At 42.8% G+C, this 18,511-nt stretch overlaps 1 protein-coding gene across 3 annotated transcripts in view; it reads right to left on the bottom strand.

Annotated features, from left to right (window-relative positions):
• The window catches only part of spg21 (SPG21 abhydrolase domain containing, maspardin), a 165,648-nt gene that overhangs the window by 90,340 nt on the left and 56,797 nt on the right, over positions 1 to 18,511 (bottom strand). For all 3 annotated transcript variants that reach the window (XM_072564917.1, XM_072564915.1, XM_072564916.1), the window contains 2 exons: positions 17,709 to 17,789; positions 14,464 to 14,609 (listed from right to left, as the gene is read on the bottom strand). In XM_072564917.1, coding sequence (XP_072421018.1) covers positions 14,464 to 14,609; positions 17,709 to 17,789 — 227 coding nt within the window. The remainder of the gene's footprint in view (positions 1 to 14,463; positions 14,610 to 17,708; positions 17,790 to 18,511) is intronic.

Genomic DNA, 18,511 nt, shown 5'->3' with positions numbered 1-18,511 from the left:
AGAAATCTGGTAGGGGTTTTCACAATCACACGGGTCTGAACAGAGTGGGCAAACAGAAATTGCTGCCATTCACAACAGGATTAAATATTGGTTCTTAAAATCTTTTGCAAAAGAAACAAGTGGGAAGTGAAGTGAATAAGAAACATTTTTACACAGCAAGTGACTCAGGTTTGGATTGTGCTGCATAGAAGTATCATGGAACAGATTCAATTGAAGCATTCAAGAGAGCTTTAGATGATTTTGGGAGGTGGAGCTGGGTGCAATCAAATAAATCCCAACTAGGATGAAAGGAGGTTCTAGCAAGGTCACAGAGGGAGGGAGCACCAGTAGACCTGTGGAGGGGTTGGTTCATTCGGGCAAAGGTGTGGGTAAGGGTAGAGGTGGGGAAATTGCAGAGGAGTGGAGGTGATGGCAGGGAGAGGATGGAGGCAACCTTCAAATAAAGTACACAAGTGAAGAGCAGGTCAGACAGCGTCCATGGAGAGCAAGCTAACTGTTACAGTTTAGATGCCTCTTCATCAGAGCTGTCATTTTCAGTGTGGATTCCAGGATTTGAAGTAATTTGCTCCTACTTTAAGTGAAGAGCTCTTACACAAAATTGTGATATACAGAGTTTCAGCAACACAAATTGGCAAGGCCACTTTTGGAATATTATGTGCAATTCTAGTCTGCCTCCAATCGGAAGTATGTTGTGAAACTTGAAAGGGTTCTGAAAAAAATTACAAGGATGTAGCCAGCGTTGGAGGATTTGAGCTATAGGGAGAGGGTGAATAGACTGGGACTATTTTCCCTGGAATGTAGGAGGTTGAATTTAGAAGTTTATAAGATCATGAGGGACATGGATAAGGTAAATAGACAAGGTCTTTTCCCTGGGGTTGGGGAGTCCAAAATTAGAAGGCATAGGTTTAGGGAGGGGAGCGGGATTTAAAAGGGACATAAGGGGCAACTGTTTCATTCAGTTGTGTACGGAAAGAGCTGCCAGAGGAAGTAGTGGAGGCAGGAACCATTACAGTATTTAAAAGGCTGGGTTTATGAATAGGAAGGGTTTAGAAGGATTTGGGTCAAGTATTGACAAATAGGACTAGTTAGTTTAGGATATCTGGTCAGCATGGACGAGTTGGACCAAAGAGTCTATTTCCATGTTGTAGATTTCTATGACTCTATATGTTGTTCAATGTTGCTCACCAGCAACGTTAACCACACCTTCAGCCCCATGAGCTTCCCATTCTCCTTGCTTATTCGGCATCCTAAACTCCCTCCTCTAACCTCCTTTGGTCCCACCAAACCACCACCATCACCTTGTTCCTTACATCTTGCCCTCCAAAATTGGTTACCACACTCTAAATAAATGGTGAAGAAGGATTAGTTAATGAAATTGCCTTATTCAACATTCTGTACAACTTCGTTTTAAAATTATTCATGAATATTAATTAATAATATTAGAGATAGAACACACCAGATCGCGATACGTGAAAAAGATTTTCATCTCTCCTCTAGATCCTTTTGAAATGATTTTGAACTTATGACCACACTCACCACATAGAACAGATTTTCTCTACAAAATTCTCTCAAGTTGTAAACATGTTCAAGATCATCTCTTGACCTTTGCTGTTCCAGGGAAATCAGTGCTAATATTTTCAATTTCCCTGCATCACTTAAGCCCTCATCTTGAGACATAACTACAATTCTTGAAAATGTGTGGAGTTCACAGGTTTAGCTAAAATTCCAGCACAGTAATTGCTCTATATATTTGACTTTATTCCGTAAGCTTAACTAGTCAGAATCTTGTCATTCTGTCTTTGAGAGATTAAGGGATGTCTTATTAAATGTGCCTGAATTGGCTGCTCCAAATTTCAAACCATTCAAGTCAACGATTACTATTTGTGAACGTAGAACATCACAGCGCAGTACAGGCCCTCAGCCTTCGCTGTTGCACTATGCCCTTAAAATCTACACTATCCCGTTATCACAACATGTTTATCCAATGACCATTAAAATGCCCTTAATGTTGATGAGTCCACTACTGTTGCAGGCAAGGCATTCTACGCCCTTACTACTGAGTAAAGAAATTACCTCTGAGATCTGTCCTATATCGATCACTCCTCAAAGCCATGACTTTCACTGTCCACCCTATCTAATCCTCTGATCATCTCGTATGTCTCTAAGTCACCGGTCATCCTTCTCTCTTATGAAAACAGTCTCAAATCCCTCAGCCTTTCCTCAAGAGACCTTCTCTCCATACTAGTCAACATCCTAGTAAATCTTCTCTCTACCCTTTCCAATACTTCCATATCCTTGCAGCGATGCAGCGACCAGAACTGTACACAATATTCCAAGTGCAGCCGCACCAGAGTTGCATACAGCTGTAATATGACCTCATGGCTCTGAAACTCAATCCCTCTACCAATAAAAGCCAGCACACCGTATGCCTTAAGAACCCTATCAACCTGGGTGACAACTTTCAGGGATCTATGTACATAGACACCGAGATCTCCCTGCTCATCCACTTGACCAAGAAACTTACCATTAGCTCAGTACTCTGCATTCCTGTTACTCCTTCCAAAGTGAATCACCTCACATTTTTCCACATTAATCTCCATTTGCCACCTCTCAGCACATCTCTGTAAGGTGCAACATCTATCAGCACTATCCACAACTCCACCGACTTCAGTGTTATCTGCAAATTTACTAACCCAACCTACTACACCCTCACCCAGGTTATTTATAAAAATGGCAAACAGCAGAGGTCCCAAAACAGATCCTTGTGGTACACCACTAATAACTGAACTCCAGGATGAGCATTTCTCATCAACTACCACCTTCTGTCTTCTTACAGCTAGCCATTTTCTGATCCAAACCGCTAAATCATCCTCAATCCCATGCCTCCTCATTTTCTACAATAGCGTACCATGGGGAACATTATCAAACGTTTTATTGAAATCCATATACACTATGAGGAGGATGTTGGAGCTGTGATATTACAAAATGTACAGTGTCTAGTTATTTTTTTCAAGTAAATTGAATCCTCATCAATGAAAGTACTACATAGTTGAAAAGCAAATGTTAATTTTTTTTTTGGTTCTGCAATAGTTTGAAATATTGGAAAAACTGAGACCGAGGCAGACCTTAACCCACCATAACCTTCGGAAAATGTTTCAACAGTTTCATGCAATTACCATTTACTTTAAAATTTAAATCATTAGGATAGAACATCACTTATGAGAATAATCATGACTTGCCCCAAAGGTATATTCCATTTGAGGAAGGATGATTCTAAGGGATAAATCAATCTGGCTAATCAAGTTAAAATGTAGCATCAAATTGAAAGAAATAAAAAGATGACCATGATGAATGATAAATCAGAGGATTGGGAAGAGTTTTTAAAATCAAAAAAAACAACCAAAATAATAAGAGAGGGAGAAAATGGGTGAACAAGCAAGCAACAGAAATAGATAATAAGAACCTCTAAGTATTTGAAAAAAATGAAGGATGAACATAGGCTTCTTTGGAAATCAAGCCGAGGAGAAAAGAAATGGAGAACGAGGAGTTGCATAAATGCTTTGCATCAATGTTCATGGTAAGGGGTACTATTGGCATTCCAAATTCCAAACTAATTCAACTGGCAACAGATGGAGGGGAATAAATACAATAACAGAACATATAACATAGACCAATAAAGCGCAGAACAGGCCCTTCGCATCTCGATGTTGCGCCGACCTGTGAACTATTCTCAGCTCGTCCCCTACACTATCCCATCATCATCCATGTGCTTATCTAAGGATTGTTTAAATCTCTCTAATGTGGCTGAGTTAACTACATTGGCAGGTAGGGCATTCCACGCCCTTACCACTCTGAGCAAAGAACCTTCCTCTGACATCTGTCTTAAACCTACCACCCTTCGATTTGTAGTTATGCCCCCTCGTACAAACGGACGCCATCATCCTAGGAAAAGGACTTTCACTGTCTACCCTATCCAATCCTCTGATGATCTTGTATGTCTCTATTAAATCCCCTCTTGGCCGCCTTCTTTCCAATGAGAATAGACCCAAGTCTCTCAGCCTTTCCTCATAAGACCTTCTCTCCAGACCAGGCAACATCCTGGTACATCTGTGCCCTTTCCAAAGCTTACACATCCTTCCCAAAATATGGGGACCAGAACTGTACACAATATTCCAAGTGTGGCCGCACCAGCATTTTGTATTGTTATAGCATGATATTGCAGTTCCGGAACTCAATCCCTCTACCAATGAAGAAGAAAGTGAGGACTGCAGATGCTGGAGATCAGAGCTGAAAATGTGTTGCTGGAAAAGCGCAGCAGGTCAGGCAGCATCCAAGGAGCAGGAGAATCGATGTTTCGGGTATGAGCCTGAAAGAAGGGCTCATGCCCGAAACTTCATTCTCCTGCTCCTTGGATGCTGCCTGACCGGCTGCGCTTTTCCAGCAACACATTTTCAGCCCTCTACCAATGAAACCTAACACACCATATGCCTTCTTAACAGCACTATCAACCTGGGTGGCAACTTTCAGGGATCTATGTACATGGACACCAAGATCCCTCTGCACATCCACACTACCAAGAATCTTTCCACTGACCCAGTACTCTGCCTTCCTGTTATTTTTCCCAAAGAGCACCACCTCACATTTAGCTGCATTGAACTCCATTTGCCACCTCTCAGCCCAAGTCTGCATTTCATCCAAGTCCCCGCAACCTGTAACATTCTTCCAAACTGTCCACTACTCCACCGACTTTAGTGTCGTCTCCAAATTTACTGATCTATCCACCTACGCCAGTGGCTAATTCATTCATAAAAATGACAAACAGCAGTGGTCCCAAACAGATCCTTCTGGCACACCACTAGTAACCGGACTCCAGGCTGAATATTTTCCATCAACCACCACTCGCTGCCTTCTTACAGAAAACTAGTTTCTGATCCAAACTGCTAAATCACCCTCAATCCCATGCCTCTGCATTTTCTCCAACAGCCTACCATGTGGAACCTTATCAAAGGCTTTACTGAAGTCTACGTATATCATGTTAACTGCCCTACCCTCATCTGCATGCTTGGTCACCTTCTCAAAAAACTCAATGACGTTTGTGCTCTTGATGAAACCATGTTGACTATCTGAAATCAAATTGTTGCGTGCTAGATGATTATAAATCCTATCTCTTATAATCCTTTCCAAAACCTTTCCCACAACAGAAGTAAGTTTCACTGGTCTATAATTTCCTGGGTCATCTCTACTGCCCTTCTTGAACATTTGCAATCCTCCAGTCCTCTGGCATTAAAATCTGTAGACAACGATGACTCAAATGAGGATGTTGCCTGGTATGGTAGGAAGATCGTAGGAGGAAAGGCTGAGGCACTTGGGGCTTTTCTCATTGGAGAAAAGAAGGTTTAGGGGAGATTTGATAGAGGTGTACAAGATGATTAGGGGTTTAGATAGGGTTGACAGTGAGAACCTTTTTCCGCTAATGAAGTCAGCTGTTACTAGGGGACACAGCTTTAAATTAAGGGGTGGTAGGTATAGGACAGATGTTAGGGGTAGATTTTTTACTCAGTGGGTTGAGAGTTCATGGAATGCCCTGCCAGTAGCAGTGGTGGACTCTCCCAATTTATGGTCATTTAAGCGGGCATTGGACAAGCATATGGAGGTTATTGGGCTAGTGTAGGTTAGGTAGGCTTCGGTTGGCGCAACATCGAGGGACGAAGGGCCTGTACTGCGCTGTATTTTTCTATGTTCTATGTTCTAAATATCAAAGCCAAAGGCTCTGCTATCTCCTCCCTAGCTTCCCAGAGAATCCTCGGATAAATCCCATCCGGCTCCGGGGACTTGTCTACTTTCATTCCTCCTAGAATTGATAACACCTGTTTGTAACTAACCTCGATCCTTTCTAGTCTAATATCTCCATCCTCATTCTTCTCCTCTACAATATTCTTCTTTTCCCGAGTGAAAACTGATAAGAAATGTTCATTTAGCACCTTTCCAATCTCCACAGGACCCACACTCAATTTCCCACTTCTGTCTTTGACTGCCCCTATTCCTACCCCACACATCCTTTTATTCCTCACATACCTATAGAAAGCTTTAGGGTTCTCCTTTACGGTTCTCCTTTGCTGAAGGCTGCTCATTTGCTCTTCTTAACACTCTCTTTAAACCCTTCCTCGCTGATCTGTAACTCTCCATTGCCTCATCAACACATAAGCCTCCTTCTTCTGCTTAACAAGAGATGCAATTTCTGTAGTAAATCACAGTTCCCTTACCTTATCACTTCTTCCCTGCCTGACAGGGACATACCTATCTAGGACACACAATATCTGTTCCTTAAACCAACTCCATAATTCCATTGTCTGCATCCCCTGCATTTTGCTACCCAATTCTATGCATCCTAATTCTTGCCTAATCACATTATAATTGCTCTTGCCCCATTGATAACTCTTGAACTGTGGCATGTACCTATTCCTTTCCATCGTTAAACTAAACGTAACTGAATTATGGTCACTCTCTCCAAAGTGATCACCTACAACTAAATCAAACACCTGGCTTGGTTCATGACCAAGCACCAGATCCAGTGTGGCCTCCCCTCTTGTCAGCCCTTCGACATACTGTGTCAGGAAACCCTCCTGTACACAGTGGACAAAATCTGAACCATCCAATGTACTAGAGTTATAGCATTTTCAGTCAATGATGGGGAAGTTAAAGTGCCCCATAATGACCACCCTGTTCCTTTCACTCCTACTCAATAGTTTTGCCAATCCTCTCTTCCACCTCCCTAGAACTCTGCGGTGGCCTATAAAAAACTCCAAACAGGGTGACCTCTTCTCTCCTGTTTCTAACCTCAATCCACACTATTTCACTAGACGAGTACTCGTCAAAAGTTTTTTCAACCACCATTATACTATCCTTGACTAACAAGGCCACACCTCCCCCTCTTTTATCACCTTGCCTATTCTTCATGAAAGATCTAAACCCTGGAACCTGCAACATCCATTCCTCACTCTGCTCTATCCATGTCTCTGAAATGGCCTCAACAGCGAAGTAACTGTCATTAAAGGAAAACTACCTAGGGAAACTAATGGTATTAAAGATCAAGACCACCCTTGGACCTCCTGGGTTACGTTCTAGGATACTATAGGAAGTGGCTAGTGAGATTACTGGGAGTAATCTTCCAAGAATCCTGCGATTCTGAGAAAACCCCAAAGAATTGGAAAACTACCCTTGTTAAAAATGGAGGAGCCAGAAAACAGTTAGCTTAAAGCTGTCATTGAAAAAAAAGTTAGGGTCTGTTACAAAGGATGCAGAGCATTTAGAAATATACATAATCAAATTCAATCAGCATGGCTTCATGAAGGGTCGGACAAATATTTTCAAATTGTTTGAGAAGGTAAGAACAGGATAAAAGGGAATGTAACATACTAGAATTTCCAAAAAAGATTTGATAAGATATCAATAGTTAAGATTTGTTCATAACATAAGGTGTTGGGATAGTAAGCTAGCATGGATTGAGGATTGTCTAATTAATAGAACAACATTAGGATAAAGGAAGCATTTTCAAGATTACAATTTGTAATTAACAGTTTGCCACAGGAATCAGTGCTGAACCACAGATGCCCCATTCAGTTTTTATTCAAGTTCAGTGTGTATTTCAAAAGCCAATGGAGCGTTGGCCTTTATTTCCTATTTTTATTCTCCATTTCATTTGAAATAATGTTCACATTACAAATTGGACGTGATCACACTAGCGAGGATACAGAAAAAAAGTTTGCTTCCAGAATGTGCGGGCAGGTCGGACTAGTTTAGTTTGGGATTAAGGTCGACATGGATTGGTTGGACCAAAAGATCTGTTTCTGTGCTGTATAATTCTATGCTTGTAGATTTGTAGCGAGGAGAAAACTTAGTTCAGCTGTTTGTGCCTGTGTGTGCAAGTGAATAAGCAGAACCCTAAAATTCAAGATGATTCAAAACCAGGAGCACTACCTGAGGTGGCTACACTTCAGAGTTTGGTCAGATGTATTTCGTGAGCTATGTGAGAATGCAGGATTTCAAAAGAGATTTAAAGGGAATACTTTTGGTGGATGTAAATGGCAGGTCAACAGTATCTCAGCACAAAGTTAATCTTCTAACTTTTTGAAAAGGTATCTGACTTAAGTTTATTGGGCTATTAGTCTAATAAGATGGAAGGAAATATGATGTAAAGATTCCATTTTCGATGTTAAGGAGTAGAGTTAACTGTATTTTTAATATCTTTAATGCAACTATTAAAGTATGTTTCCTAGTCTCCATGCTTCAGTTTGTATTTGGTAAAATCCTGTGGATTCAAAGACAGCAAGATCTCGGAGCAGAATTAGGCCAATCGGTCATACAGTCTGTACCACCATCTGATTATGGCTGATATGTTTCTCAACCCTATACCCAAGTGTTCTCCCAGTAACCCTTAATCCACTTACTAATATCTCTGACTTCAATATACGCAATGACTTGGTCTCCACAGTCTTCTGTGGCAATGAGTTCCACAGATTCACCACCCACTGGCTGCAGAATTTGTCATCATAGTTCTGAAGGGTCGCCCCCCTCATTTGATTAGATTCCCTACAGTGTGGAAACAGGCCCTTCGGCCCAACCAGTCCACACCGACCCTCCGAAGAGTAACCCACCAGCCCCATTTCCCTCTAACTAATGTACCAAACACTATGGGCAATTTAGCATTGTCAATTCACCTGCCCTGCACTTCTTTGGATTGTGGGAGGAAACTGGAGTATCCGGGGGAAACCCCCGCAGACACAGGGAGAATGTGCAAACTCCACACAGGCAGTCACCCAAGGCTGGAATCGAACCTGGGACCCTGTCGCTATGAGGCAGCAGTGCCCTCTAGTCTTTCCTACTGGTGGAAACACTATGTACATGTCTGCTCTATTCAAGCCTTGAAATTGTAAATTTCAAACAGATCCTCCCTCATCCTTCTAAACTCCATCGATTACAGACCCAGAGTCCTCAACAGTTCTTCATTCCAGGGATTATTAGTGAAAATCTGAAAAACTCTTGCAATCTCCATTTATGATTATTAGCCAACTTAATCTCTTATTTCAGCTTTTTACCCCTTCTTGCTTTTTTGGTTGGCCTGTGCTGATTTTTAAAAGGCTTCCCATTTCTTCTGGTATCTCACTAATCTTTGCCACTTTTTTTTGGTTTTATTCCCTTGTCAGCCATGGTTGTCTCACTTGCCCCTCAGTATGTTTCTTCTTCCTTGGGATGCAATACTGCTGTGGCTCCCGAACTGTGAACCTTGGGGCTTCAATCCTATCTTGCACTGAATGTTTAGTGAACTTGCTTAGCCATTTTAGAGGACAATGTAATCAAACTGCTGTGTTGGAATAGCAGGTTGGAAAATGTGGCATATTTTGTTCCATTAAGGGCATGATGCAATACAGCTACAGACACCATTTTTGATAGTTGTTGTTTAAAACTGAATATAGATTCCACTCTTGCCATGGAGAGATGTGAACTTGTGTCTGGAATACATGATGTCAACATTCCCTGTATTTAACATATTATCAGAGTAATGAACCTGGAAGCTTTCTGAGCAAAGATACATTAAAATTGCCCCAAGTTTTCCATTTCTCAGTTATGCCCTCATGTTTTTATTTCTTACTTAAAAATACTCATTTGTAGCTACAAGAACAAATTATTGAACTCCTAATAGTAACAGCTTATAATGAGGTGATAGATGGCAGCACATCTGCTATTGATGTTCAAGTTACTGCGCTCCTCCTAAAACTATGATAACAGCAAAGAGACTCAACACTGAATTCCACTATTGGTGTGGAGCTGGTGCACTTATTATTCTGCACTCTATAATTTTAAACATGATTTGGAGATGCCGGTGTTGGACTGGGGTGTACAAAGTTAAAACTCACACAACCCCAGGTTATAGTCCAACAGGTTTAATTGGAAGCACACTAGCTTTCGGAGCGACGCTCCTTCATCAGGTGATAGTGGAGGGCTCGATCGTAACACAGAATTTATAGCAAAAATTTGCAGTGTGATGTAACTGAAATTACACATTGAAAAATTGATTGTTAAGCCTTTCATCTGTTAGAATACAGTGATAGTTTCACTTCTTTCATGTGTAAAGCACAAAACCTTTTTTTTTTAAAAAAGTTGCATTCTCGGGTTAGCTGTTAACAATGGTGATAGCTAGACAATATGTTGAAGGTGTTAGCCCCCTGTGTTCTCTGTCTATGACCTGATGTTTAGATTGACTCTAATCTAAAAAGTGAGATAACAGCGTTTTACATAAATTCATGCAGTTTTTGAGCTCACGAGTTCTACAGGAATGTGTGCAGTTTTTGAGCAAAGTGCAATGTAACTCTGCAAGTACAAATTCACCCCACAAAATATATGTGTGCATGTGGGTCTTTGTCTGTTTGTGTGTGTGCGCCTGTCTGTGTGGGGTGGGGGTTGTGTGTGTGCGCGTATAGAGTGTTTTCAGTCTGTGAGGGGGTGCATGTGAGAGTGTGGTAGTGTGTGTGTCTATAAGGGTGTATGCGGGGATCTGTGTGCACGTCTGTGTTTACCTGCGTCCATGTGTGAGTGTGTGTGTAGTGCAATGGTGATCACCTGTAATGTGACATGAACCCAAGGTCCCGGTTGAGGCCCTCCCTATGGGTACCAAACTTAGCTATCAGCCTCTCCTCGTCACTTTGCTCTGCTGCCTGTCCCGAAGTCCACCTTGGAGGATGGTCACCCGAAGGTCCGAGGCTGAATGTCCTGGACCACTGAATTTTTCCCCAACTGGGAGGGAACCCTCCTGTCTGTTGATTGTTGTGCGGTGCCCACTCATCCGTTGTCATAGCCTTTGCTCGGTTTCCCCAATGTACCATGCCTCAGGGCATCCTTGCCTTCAACGAATAAGATAGACAACGTTGGCTGAGTCACATGAGTCCCTGCCATGTACAAGGTGGAAGGTGTTCCCACACGTAATAGTGGTATCTATGTCCACAATCTGATATGTCTTGCAGCGTCCACCATGACAGGGTTATATGGAGTTGTCTTGAGAGCCAGGCAGTTTGCTATGAACAATGATCTGTTTGAGGTTTGGCGGTTGTTTAAAGGCAAGTAGTGGAGGTGTGGGGAAGGTCTTGGTGAGGTGCTCATCCTCATTGATAATGTGTTGCAGGTCACAAAGAACATGGCGTAATTTTTCAGCCCCTGGGAAGTACTGAACAATGAAGGGTACCCTGTCAGTCGCAGCACGTGTCTGTCTCCTGAGGAGGTCATTACGGTTCCTTGCTGTGGCACGTCGGAACTGGCGGTCGATGAGTTGAGCATCGTACCCCGCTCTTGTGAGGGCATCCTTGAATACGTCCAGGTGTCCGTCACGTTCCTCCTCATCTGAGCAGATCCGGTGTATGTGTAGGGCTTGTCCATAGGGAATGGTTGTTTTAATATGTTTTGGGTGGAAGCTGGAGAAGTGTAGCATTGTAAGATTGTCTGTGGGTTTGCGGTAGAGTGTGGTGCTGAGGTGTCCGTCCTTGATGGAGACACACGTGTCCAAGAATGAGACAGACAGTCGAGAGTAGTCCATGGTGAATTTGATGGTGGGATGAAACTTGTTGATGTCACTGTGTAGATTTATCAGCGACTCCTCGCCATGGGTCCAGAGGAAGAAAATGTCATCAATGTACCTGGTGTACAATGTTGGTTGGCATAGAGAAGAAATCTTGTTTGAACCTGTGCATAAAAATGTTGGCATATTGGGGTGCAAATTTGGTACCTAAGGCTGTTCCGTGTGTCTGGATGAAGAATTGGTTGTCAAAGGTGAAGACGTTATGATCGAGGATAAAGCGGATGAGTTGTAGGATGGTGTTTGCAGACTGGCACTTGTTGGTGTTGAGTACTGAGGCTGTTGCCACGATTCCATCCTTGTGGGGGATGCTGGTGTAGAGTGCGGAAACGTCCATTGTGACTAGGAATGTTCCCGGTTCGACTGGTCCGTGGGTGCTCAGTTTCTGTAAGAAAACCGTAGTGTCGCGACAGAAGCTGGAGATCCCCTGTACAATAGGTTTCAGGATACCTTCCACATAGGGTCCCATTGCCCGACCCGATGGGACGTCCCGGTGTGTTGGCTTTGTGTACCTTTGGAAGGCAGTAGAAGTCGCCTACACGAGAAGTACGTGGGATGAGGGCGCGTAGGGAGCTCTGAAGGACTGGATCCAAAGTTCTGATCAGTGTGTTTAATTCTCCGGTGTGTTCTTTGGTAGCCTGTAGTGTTCCTGGTTGTTCAGTTGTCGGTACACTTCCTTGCAGTAATCTGTTCTATTCTGAGTGACAACGGCTCCTCCTTTATCTGCTGGTTTGATGACAATGTTGTCATTGGTTTTGAGAGCCTGGATGGCATTGCATTGGGAACGGGTGATGTTTTGCTCCACCTTGTGGATACGGCTGATGAATCTGGCATTTATATATTTCCTGACAGTTTGAGCATACATGTCAAGCCCAGGGCAGCGGCCCTTCAGTGGGGTCCTTCTTTGGTCGCTCCTCTACAGATCCCTGTGATTACTGTTCTAGTTCATCAATGGGTTCACTGCCGGCACCTTGAAAGAATTCCCGGAGTCTCATTCGTCTGATGAACTCCTGTGTGTCTGCTGCCAGAACCAACGGGTCCATTTTGGTGGTGGGGCAGAAGTTGAGACCCCTACTCAGGACTTCAATCTCTTCCGGTCGAAGGGCGTGGTCTGATCAGTTGACAATAGACTTCCCCGCAGTGATAATGTTGTCTACTGTGGTTCCAGGGTGGGCTTTGCTATTACTGGTACATTCCCTATGGACAAGCCCTATGCATACACCGGATCTACTCAGATGAGGAGGAACGTGACGGACAACTGGAGGTACTCAAGGATGCCCTCACAAGAACGGCGTACGATGCTCATCTCATCGACCGCCAGTTCCGACGTGCCACAGCAAGGAACCGTAATGACCTCCTCAGGAGACAGACACATGCTGCGACTGACAGGGTACCCTTCATTGTTCAGTACTTCCCAGGGGCTGAAAAATTACGCCATGTTCTTTGTGACCTGCAACACATTATCAATGAGGTTGAGCACCTCACCAAGACCTTCCCCACACCTCCACTACTTGCCTTTAAACAACCGCCAAACCTCAAACAGATCATTGTTCATAGCAAACTGCCCGGCTCTCAAGACAACTCCATATAACCCTGTCACGGTGGACGCTGCAAGACATATCAGATTGTGGACATAGATACCACTATTACGCGTGGGAACACCTCCCACCTTGTACATGGCAGGTACACATGTGACTCAGTCAACGTTGTCTATCTTATACGATGCAGGCAAGGATGCCCTGAGGCATGGTACATTGGGGAAACCGAGCAAAGGCTACGACAACGGATGAGTGGGCACCACACAACAATCAACAGACAGGAGGGTTCCCTCCCACTTGGGGCACACTTCAGTGTGCAGGACATTCAGCCTCGGACCCTTGGGTGACCACCATTGCACTACACACACACACACACACACACACGCGGACACAGGTAAACACAGACGTGCACACAGATACCCACATACACCCTTATAGACACACACACTACCACACTCTCACATGCACCCCCTCACAGACTGAAAACACTCTACACACACGCACGCGCGCACACACACACACACACACACACACAAACAGGCGCACACACAAACAGACAAAGACCCACATGCACACATATATTTTGTGGGGTGAATTTGTACTTGCAGTGTTACATTGCACTTTGGTCAAAAACTGCACACATTCCTGTAGAACTCTGAGCTCAAAAACTGCATGAATTTATGTAAAACTATGTTATCTCACTTTTTAGATTAGAGTCAATCTAAACATCAGGTCATAGACAGAGAACACAGGGGGCTAACACCTTCAACATATTGTCTAGCTATCACCATTGTTAACAGCTAACCCGAGAATGCAACTTTAAAAAAAAGGTTTTGTGCTTTACACATGAAAGAAGTGAAACTATCACTGTATTCTAACAGATGAAAGGCTTACCAATCAATTTTTCAATGTGTAATTTCAGTTACATCACACTGCAAATTTTTGCTATAAATTCTGTGTTACGATCGAGCCCTCCACGATCACCTGATGAAGGAGCGTCGCTCCGAAAGCTAGTGTGCTTCCAATTAAACCTGTTGGACTATAACCTGGGGTTGTGTGATTTTCAACTTTATAATTTTAAATGCTTTTTAAATTTTTGGTAACTGAGAACATTTCTCTGACACCTAAATTTACCCATTATAAATCTTATTTGGACTTTAAATATGGGTGGGGGGGGCGAAGAGAAGGAACATGGGGCAATGTAAGATTTCTACAATACTATTATATCTCAATCAGCTGCTGAGATGATCAGAAATAAATGATTAGATCAGGAGATAAATCTTTAGTACATTCATTTCTTACCTGCTAGCAGTCCAAGACTGGTTGAAGATAGATGTGTCACTGAATGAGTTACACAAGATAAGAGAATGAACTCTGGGTGATTTGTGTGCATATTCTGCAAACTTCTGTGCCAAAAATCCTCCCAAGGAAGCGCCAAAAATATGAACCTGCACAAATCAAATTTGGCTGATGGTAGATTATTAATAACTTGCAGCTTTTCTACAATTTACCTTTTTAGAGGCATTCTGTTTTATCTAACTTTATCAAAAACTACAGCAAGTCTCGAAAGATATCATTCAACTCATCAGTAATTATTTTTACTCAGTTTTTCATTTAACTCCATACACCTATGTTATTTTCCTTGTGAAAGTGAATTCCACATTTCGGACAAGATCATCTTCTAAATTTAATATTAGGTTATTTGCCAATATCTGATACGTTTGGCTTCAGATATTGGGGCTCTCTACCACCACACTTTCTGGACATCTTGCCTATCAAATATTTACATCACCTGCATTCTTATAGTACCTTGCCCTCAATGCAATAGGTTGTTTTGTTGCTAGGTGGTGTCAGAGGGTAAGGTATCCATATTGCTGTGGATCAGACCTCCGCTTTTTTCTAGAAAAAGACACCTCAATCCATTTAATTCTCCCTGATGATCATCCCCGTTTAGTTTTTAACAGAAATAGAAATGGCTGGAGAAATTCAACATGTCTGGCATTATCTGCAGCGAGAAAGCAGAGTTAACACAGAGTCTGATGAATCTCAAATCAGACTCAACTCCAGATACAAAAGCTTTAGATGCTGCCAGAGCAGCTGTGTCTCCACCAATTTATGCTTTAGTTATAGATCCACAACATCTGCAGTTCTTGGTTCTATTTTCCAGTTTGTGTCATGTCTGGACATTTTGTGGACCCTCAGTTTGGTACCATCCTTATAAACCCTCTTTCCATCTTTTGCAATGCCTCCAGATCTTACATCATAAATCTGAACTGCACTAAATACACATAGCCATATCTAAACTGAAATTCTCCACTCTTCAATTCTGTCATTCAAGAAATAAACTGCAGAACTTGGTTTATGTGTTTTTAATTGGTCTCATTATTATTTTAAATGATTTGTTAATCTCATTTCTACATCACTCTGTTCCTCCATCTCAGATGGTTATCCAAGGAGCATTCGAAACAAGGGTATGCATGAGTGGCAGGACCCTGGGAACCCAGAGTGCATAGAACCTTGCAGTGTAGTACAGGCCCTTCGGCGCTTGATGTTGCATCAATTTGTAAAACCAATCTGAAACCCATCTAACCTACATTATTCCATTATCATCCATATGTTTACCCAACGACCATTCAAATGCCCCTTAAGTTGGCTAGTTGACTCTTGTTGCAGGCAGGATGTGCCATGCCCTTATGACTCTGAGCAAAGAACATCTGCCCTGTATCTATCACCCCTCAGTTTAAAGCTATGCACCCTCGTGTTAGCCATCACCACTCGAGGAAAAAGGCTTTCACTGTCCACCCTATCTAAAGCTCTAATCATCTTGTATGTGTCTATTAAGTTGCTTCTCAACCTCTTCTCTCTAATGAAAACAGCCTCAAATCCCTCAGCTTTTCTTCATAAGATCTTCCCTCCATACCAGGCAAAATCCTGGTAAATTTCCTCTGCATCCTTTCCAAAGCTTCCACATCCTTCCTATAATGCGGCGTCCAGAACTGTACGCAATACTCCAAATGTGGCCGTACCAGAGTTTTGCAACATGACCTCATGGTGCAAAACTCAAACCTTCTACCTATAAAAGCTAACACACCACATACATTCTTAACAACCAGATAAATGCCACCCAGGTTTATCAATGTACATGGACATCAAGATCTCTCTGTTCATCCACACTACCAAGAATCTTACGATTTGCCCAGTACTCTGTATTCCTGTTGCTCCTTCCAAAGTGAATCACCTCACACTCTTCCACATTGAACTAAATTTTCCACCTCTCAGCCCAGCTTTGCAGCTTATCTTCACACTGTCCACAATGCCACCAACTCAGTGTCATCCACAAGTTTTCTAACCCAACCTTCTGCACCCCCATCCAGATCATTTATAAAAATGACAAAAAAAGCAGTGGAACCAAAACAGATCCTTACGGTACCCTACTAGTAAGTGATCTCTAGGATGAACATTTCCCATCAACAATCATCCTCTGTCCTCTTTCAGCTAGCCAATTTCGGATCCAAACAACTAAATCACCTGCAATCCCATGCCATTTCATATTTTCTGCAATAGCCTGCCACCGGGAAACTTATCAAATGCTTTGCAATGCACACTGATCCCTTAATGTTTTTAGACAGGTGGATAAATTGGCTAAGAAAGCACGTGGGACATATTCCTTTATTAGCCAGGGCGGAGAGTTTAACAGCAGGGTAGTTATGTGAAAACTCTTAAAAATTGGTTAGGCCATAACTACAATACAGTATGCAGCTCTGGAATCCACATTAAAAGAGAGATATAATTGCACTGAAACGGTGCACAGGAATTATACCATGATGTTGCCTACACTGGATTTTTAAAGTTACGCAGAGAGGTTGGATAGACTGGAGTTATTTTCCTTAGAGCGGGGAGATTGAGAGTGAACTTGACTGCGATGCACCAAATTATGAGGGGCATAGATAGGGTAGACAGGAAAAAGCTCTTCTCCTTGATGGATGGATTAATGACCGGCGGCACAGATTTAAGGGACAGTGGTCTAGAAGACACGGGAGGAAAAACCTTTCCATCCAGAGGGTGGCGAAAATGTGGAACCCAGTGCCTGTACAAGAACAGTACAAGCAGAAACTCTCATAACATTTAAGTAGTATTTAGATGTGCACTTGCACATAAGGCTATGAGTCAAGTTCTAGAAAATAGGATTAAAATAATTGGGTTGTTGGTTTGACCTGCACAGAGGTGGTATGCCTTTTTTGTACTGTACATCTCTGACCTCCTTATTCTACCTATATAGAAGCATCACTTCACATTTACCTACGTTTCAGCTCATTTTACAAATAAAATCCAATTCTCAAGTTAATATGTGCCTTACTCACATTTTAGACAATAGGTGCACGAGTAGGCCATTCTGCCCTTTGAGCCTGCAACATTTACTACTTTGTACGAACTCCAAATCCAATTTGATCCACCAGCAATTTTGGAATTTGTATATATGATTCTAGAGTTAAATCACTAATGTATCTCATGTCCAATGAAGTTAATACAACTCCACTTGTACTGACCTTATCCAGCTGTAGATGATCTAACAGCTTCCTGAATCCATCACAAAATTCAAGGAGATCCCAGTACACAGGATACTGTAGCTATGAAAGAATTAAACAATAAAATGGGAGTTGTGAAGTTCAAAGAAATGTGCAAAAGCTATAGAATTTACAACAGAAATGAAAACCATTTGGCTCAATTTTCCATAGAGTACTGAAGCTAGCTCCTCAACAGCATTCTATCGATATTTTGACCAATTGAGAAAACTTCAATACATATATTTAAAATATGTTTTTGTTTTAAAAACACAAACAGTTTAACAAAGATGACTGTTATAATCACATGTCTGGACTTAGAAGTCAAGGTCAGCCAGACAATCAACATCTCAGGTATTTCCAAGAAGGACTAGAGAGAGGCGACGCAGAGAGAGCGAGAGCGCGAGAGAGAGAGAGGGGCAGCGAGAGAGAGAGAGAGGGGCAGCGCGAGAGAGAGAGAGGGGCAGCGCGAGAGAGAGAGAGGGGCAGCGAGAGAGCGAGAGAGGGGCAGCGCGAGAGAGCGAGAGAGGGGCAGCGAGAGAGCGAGAGAGGGGCAGCGAGAGAGCGAGAGAGGGGCAGCGAGAGAGCGAGAGAGGGGCAGCGAGAGAGAGGAGAGGGGCAGCGAGAGAGAGGGAGGGGCAGCGAGAGAGAGGGAGAGGGGCAGCGAGAGAGAGAGAGAGGGCAGCGAGAGAGAGAGAGGGGCAGCGAGAGAGGACGCAGAGAGAGAGAGAGTGAGGACGCAGAGAGAGGGAGAGAGGACCGCAGAGAGAGGGAGAGAGGGCGCAGAG

The sequence above is a fragment of the Chiloscyllium punctatum genome, chromosome 48 (assembly GCF_047496795.1).
Source record: "Chiloscyllium punctatum isolate Juve2018m chromosome 48, sChiPun1.3, whole genome shotgun sequence".
NCBI lineage: Eukaryota > Metazoa > Chordata > Chondrichthyes > Orectolobiformes > Hemiscylliidae > Chiloscyllium > Chiloscyllium punctatum.
Note: the sequence above shows the minus strand (reverse complement) of the source record. Positions and strands in the feature narration are given on the sequence as shown.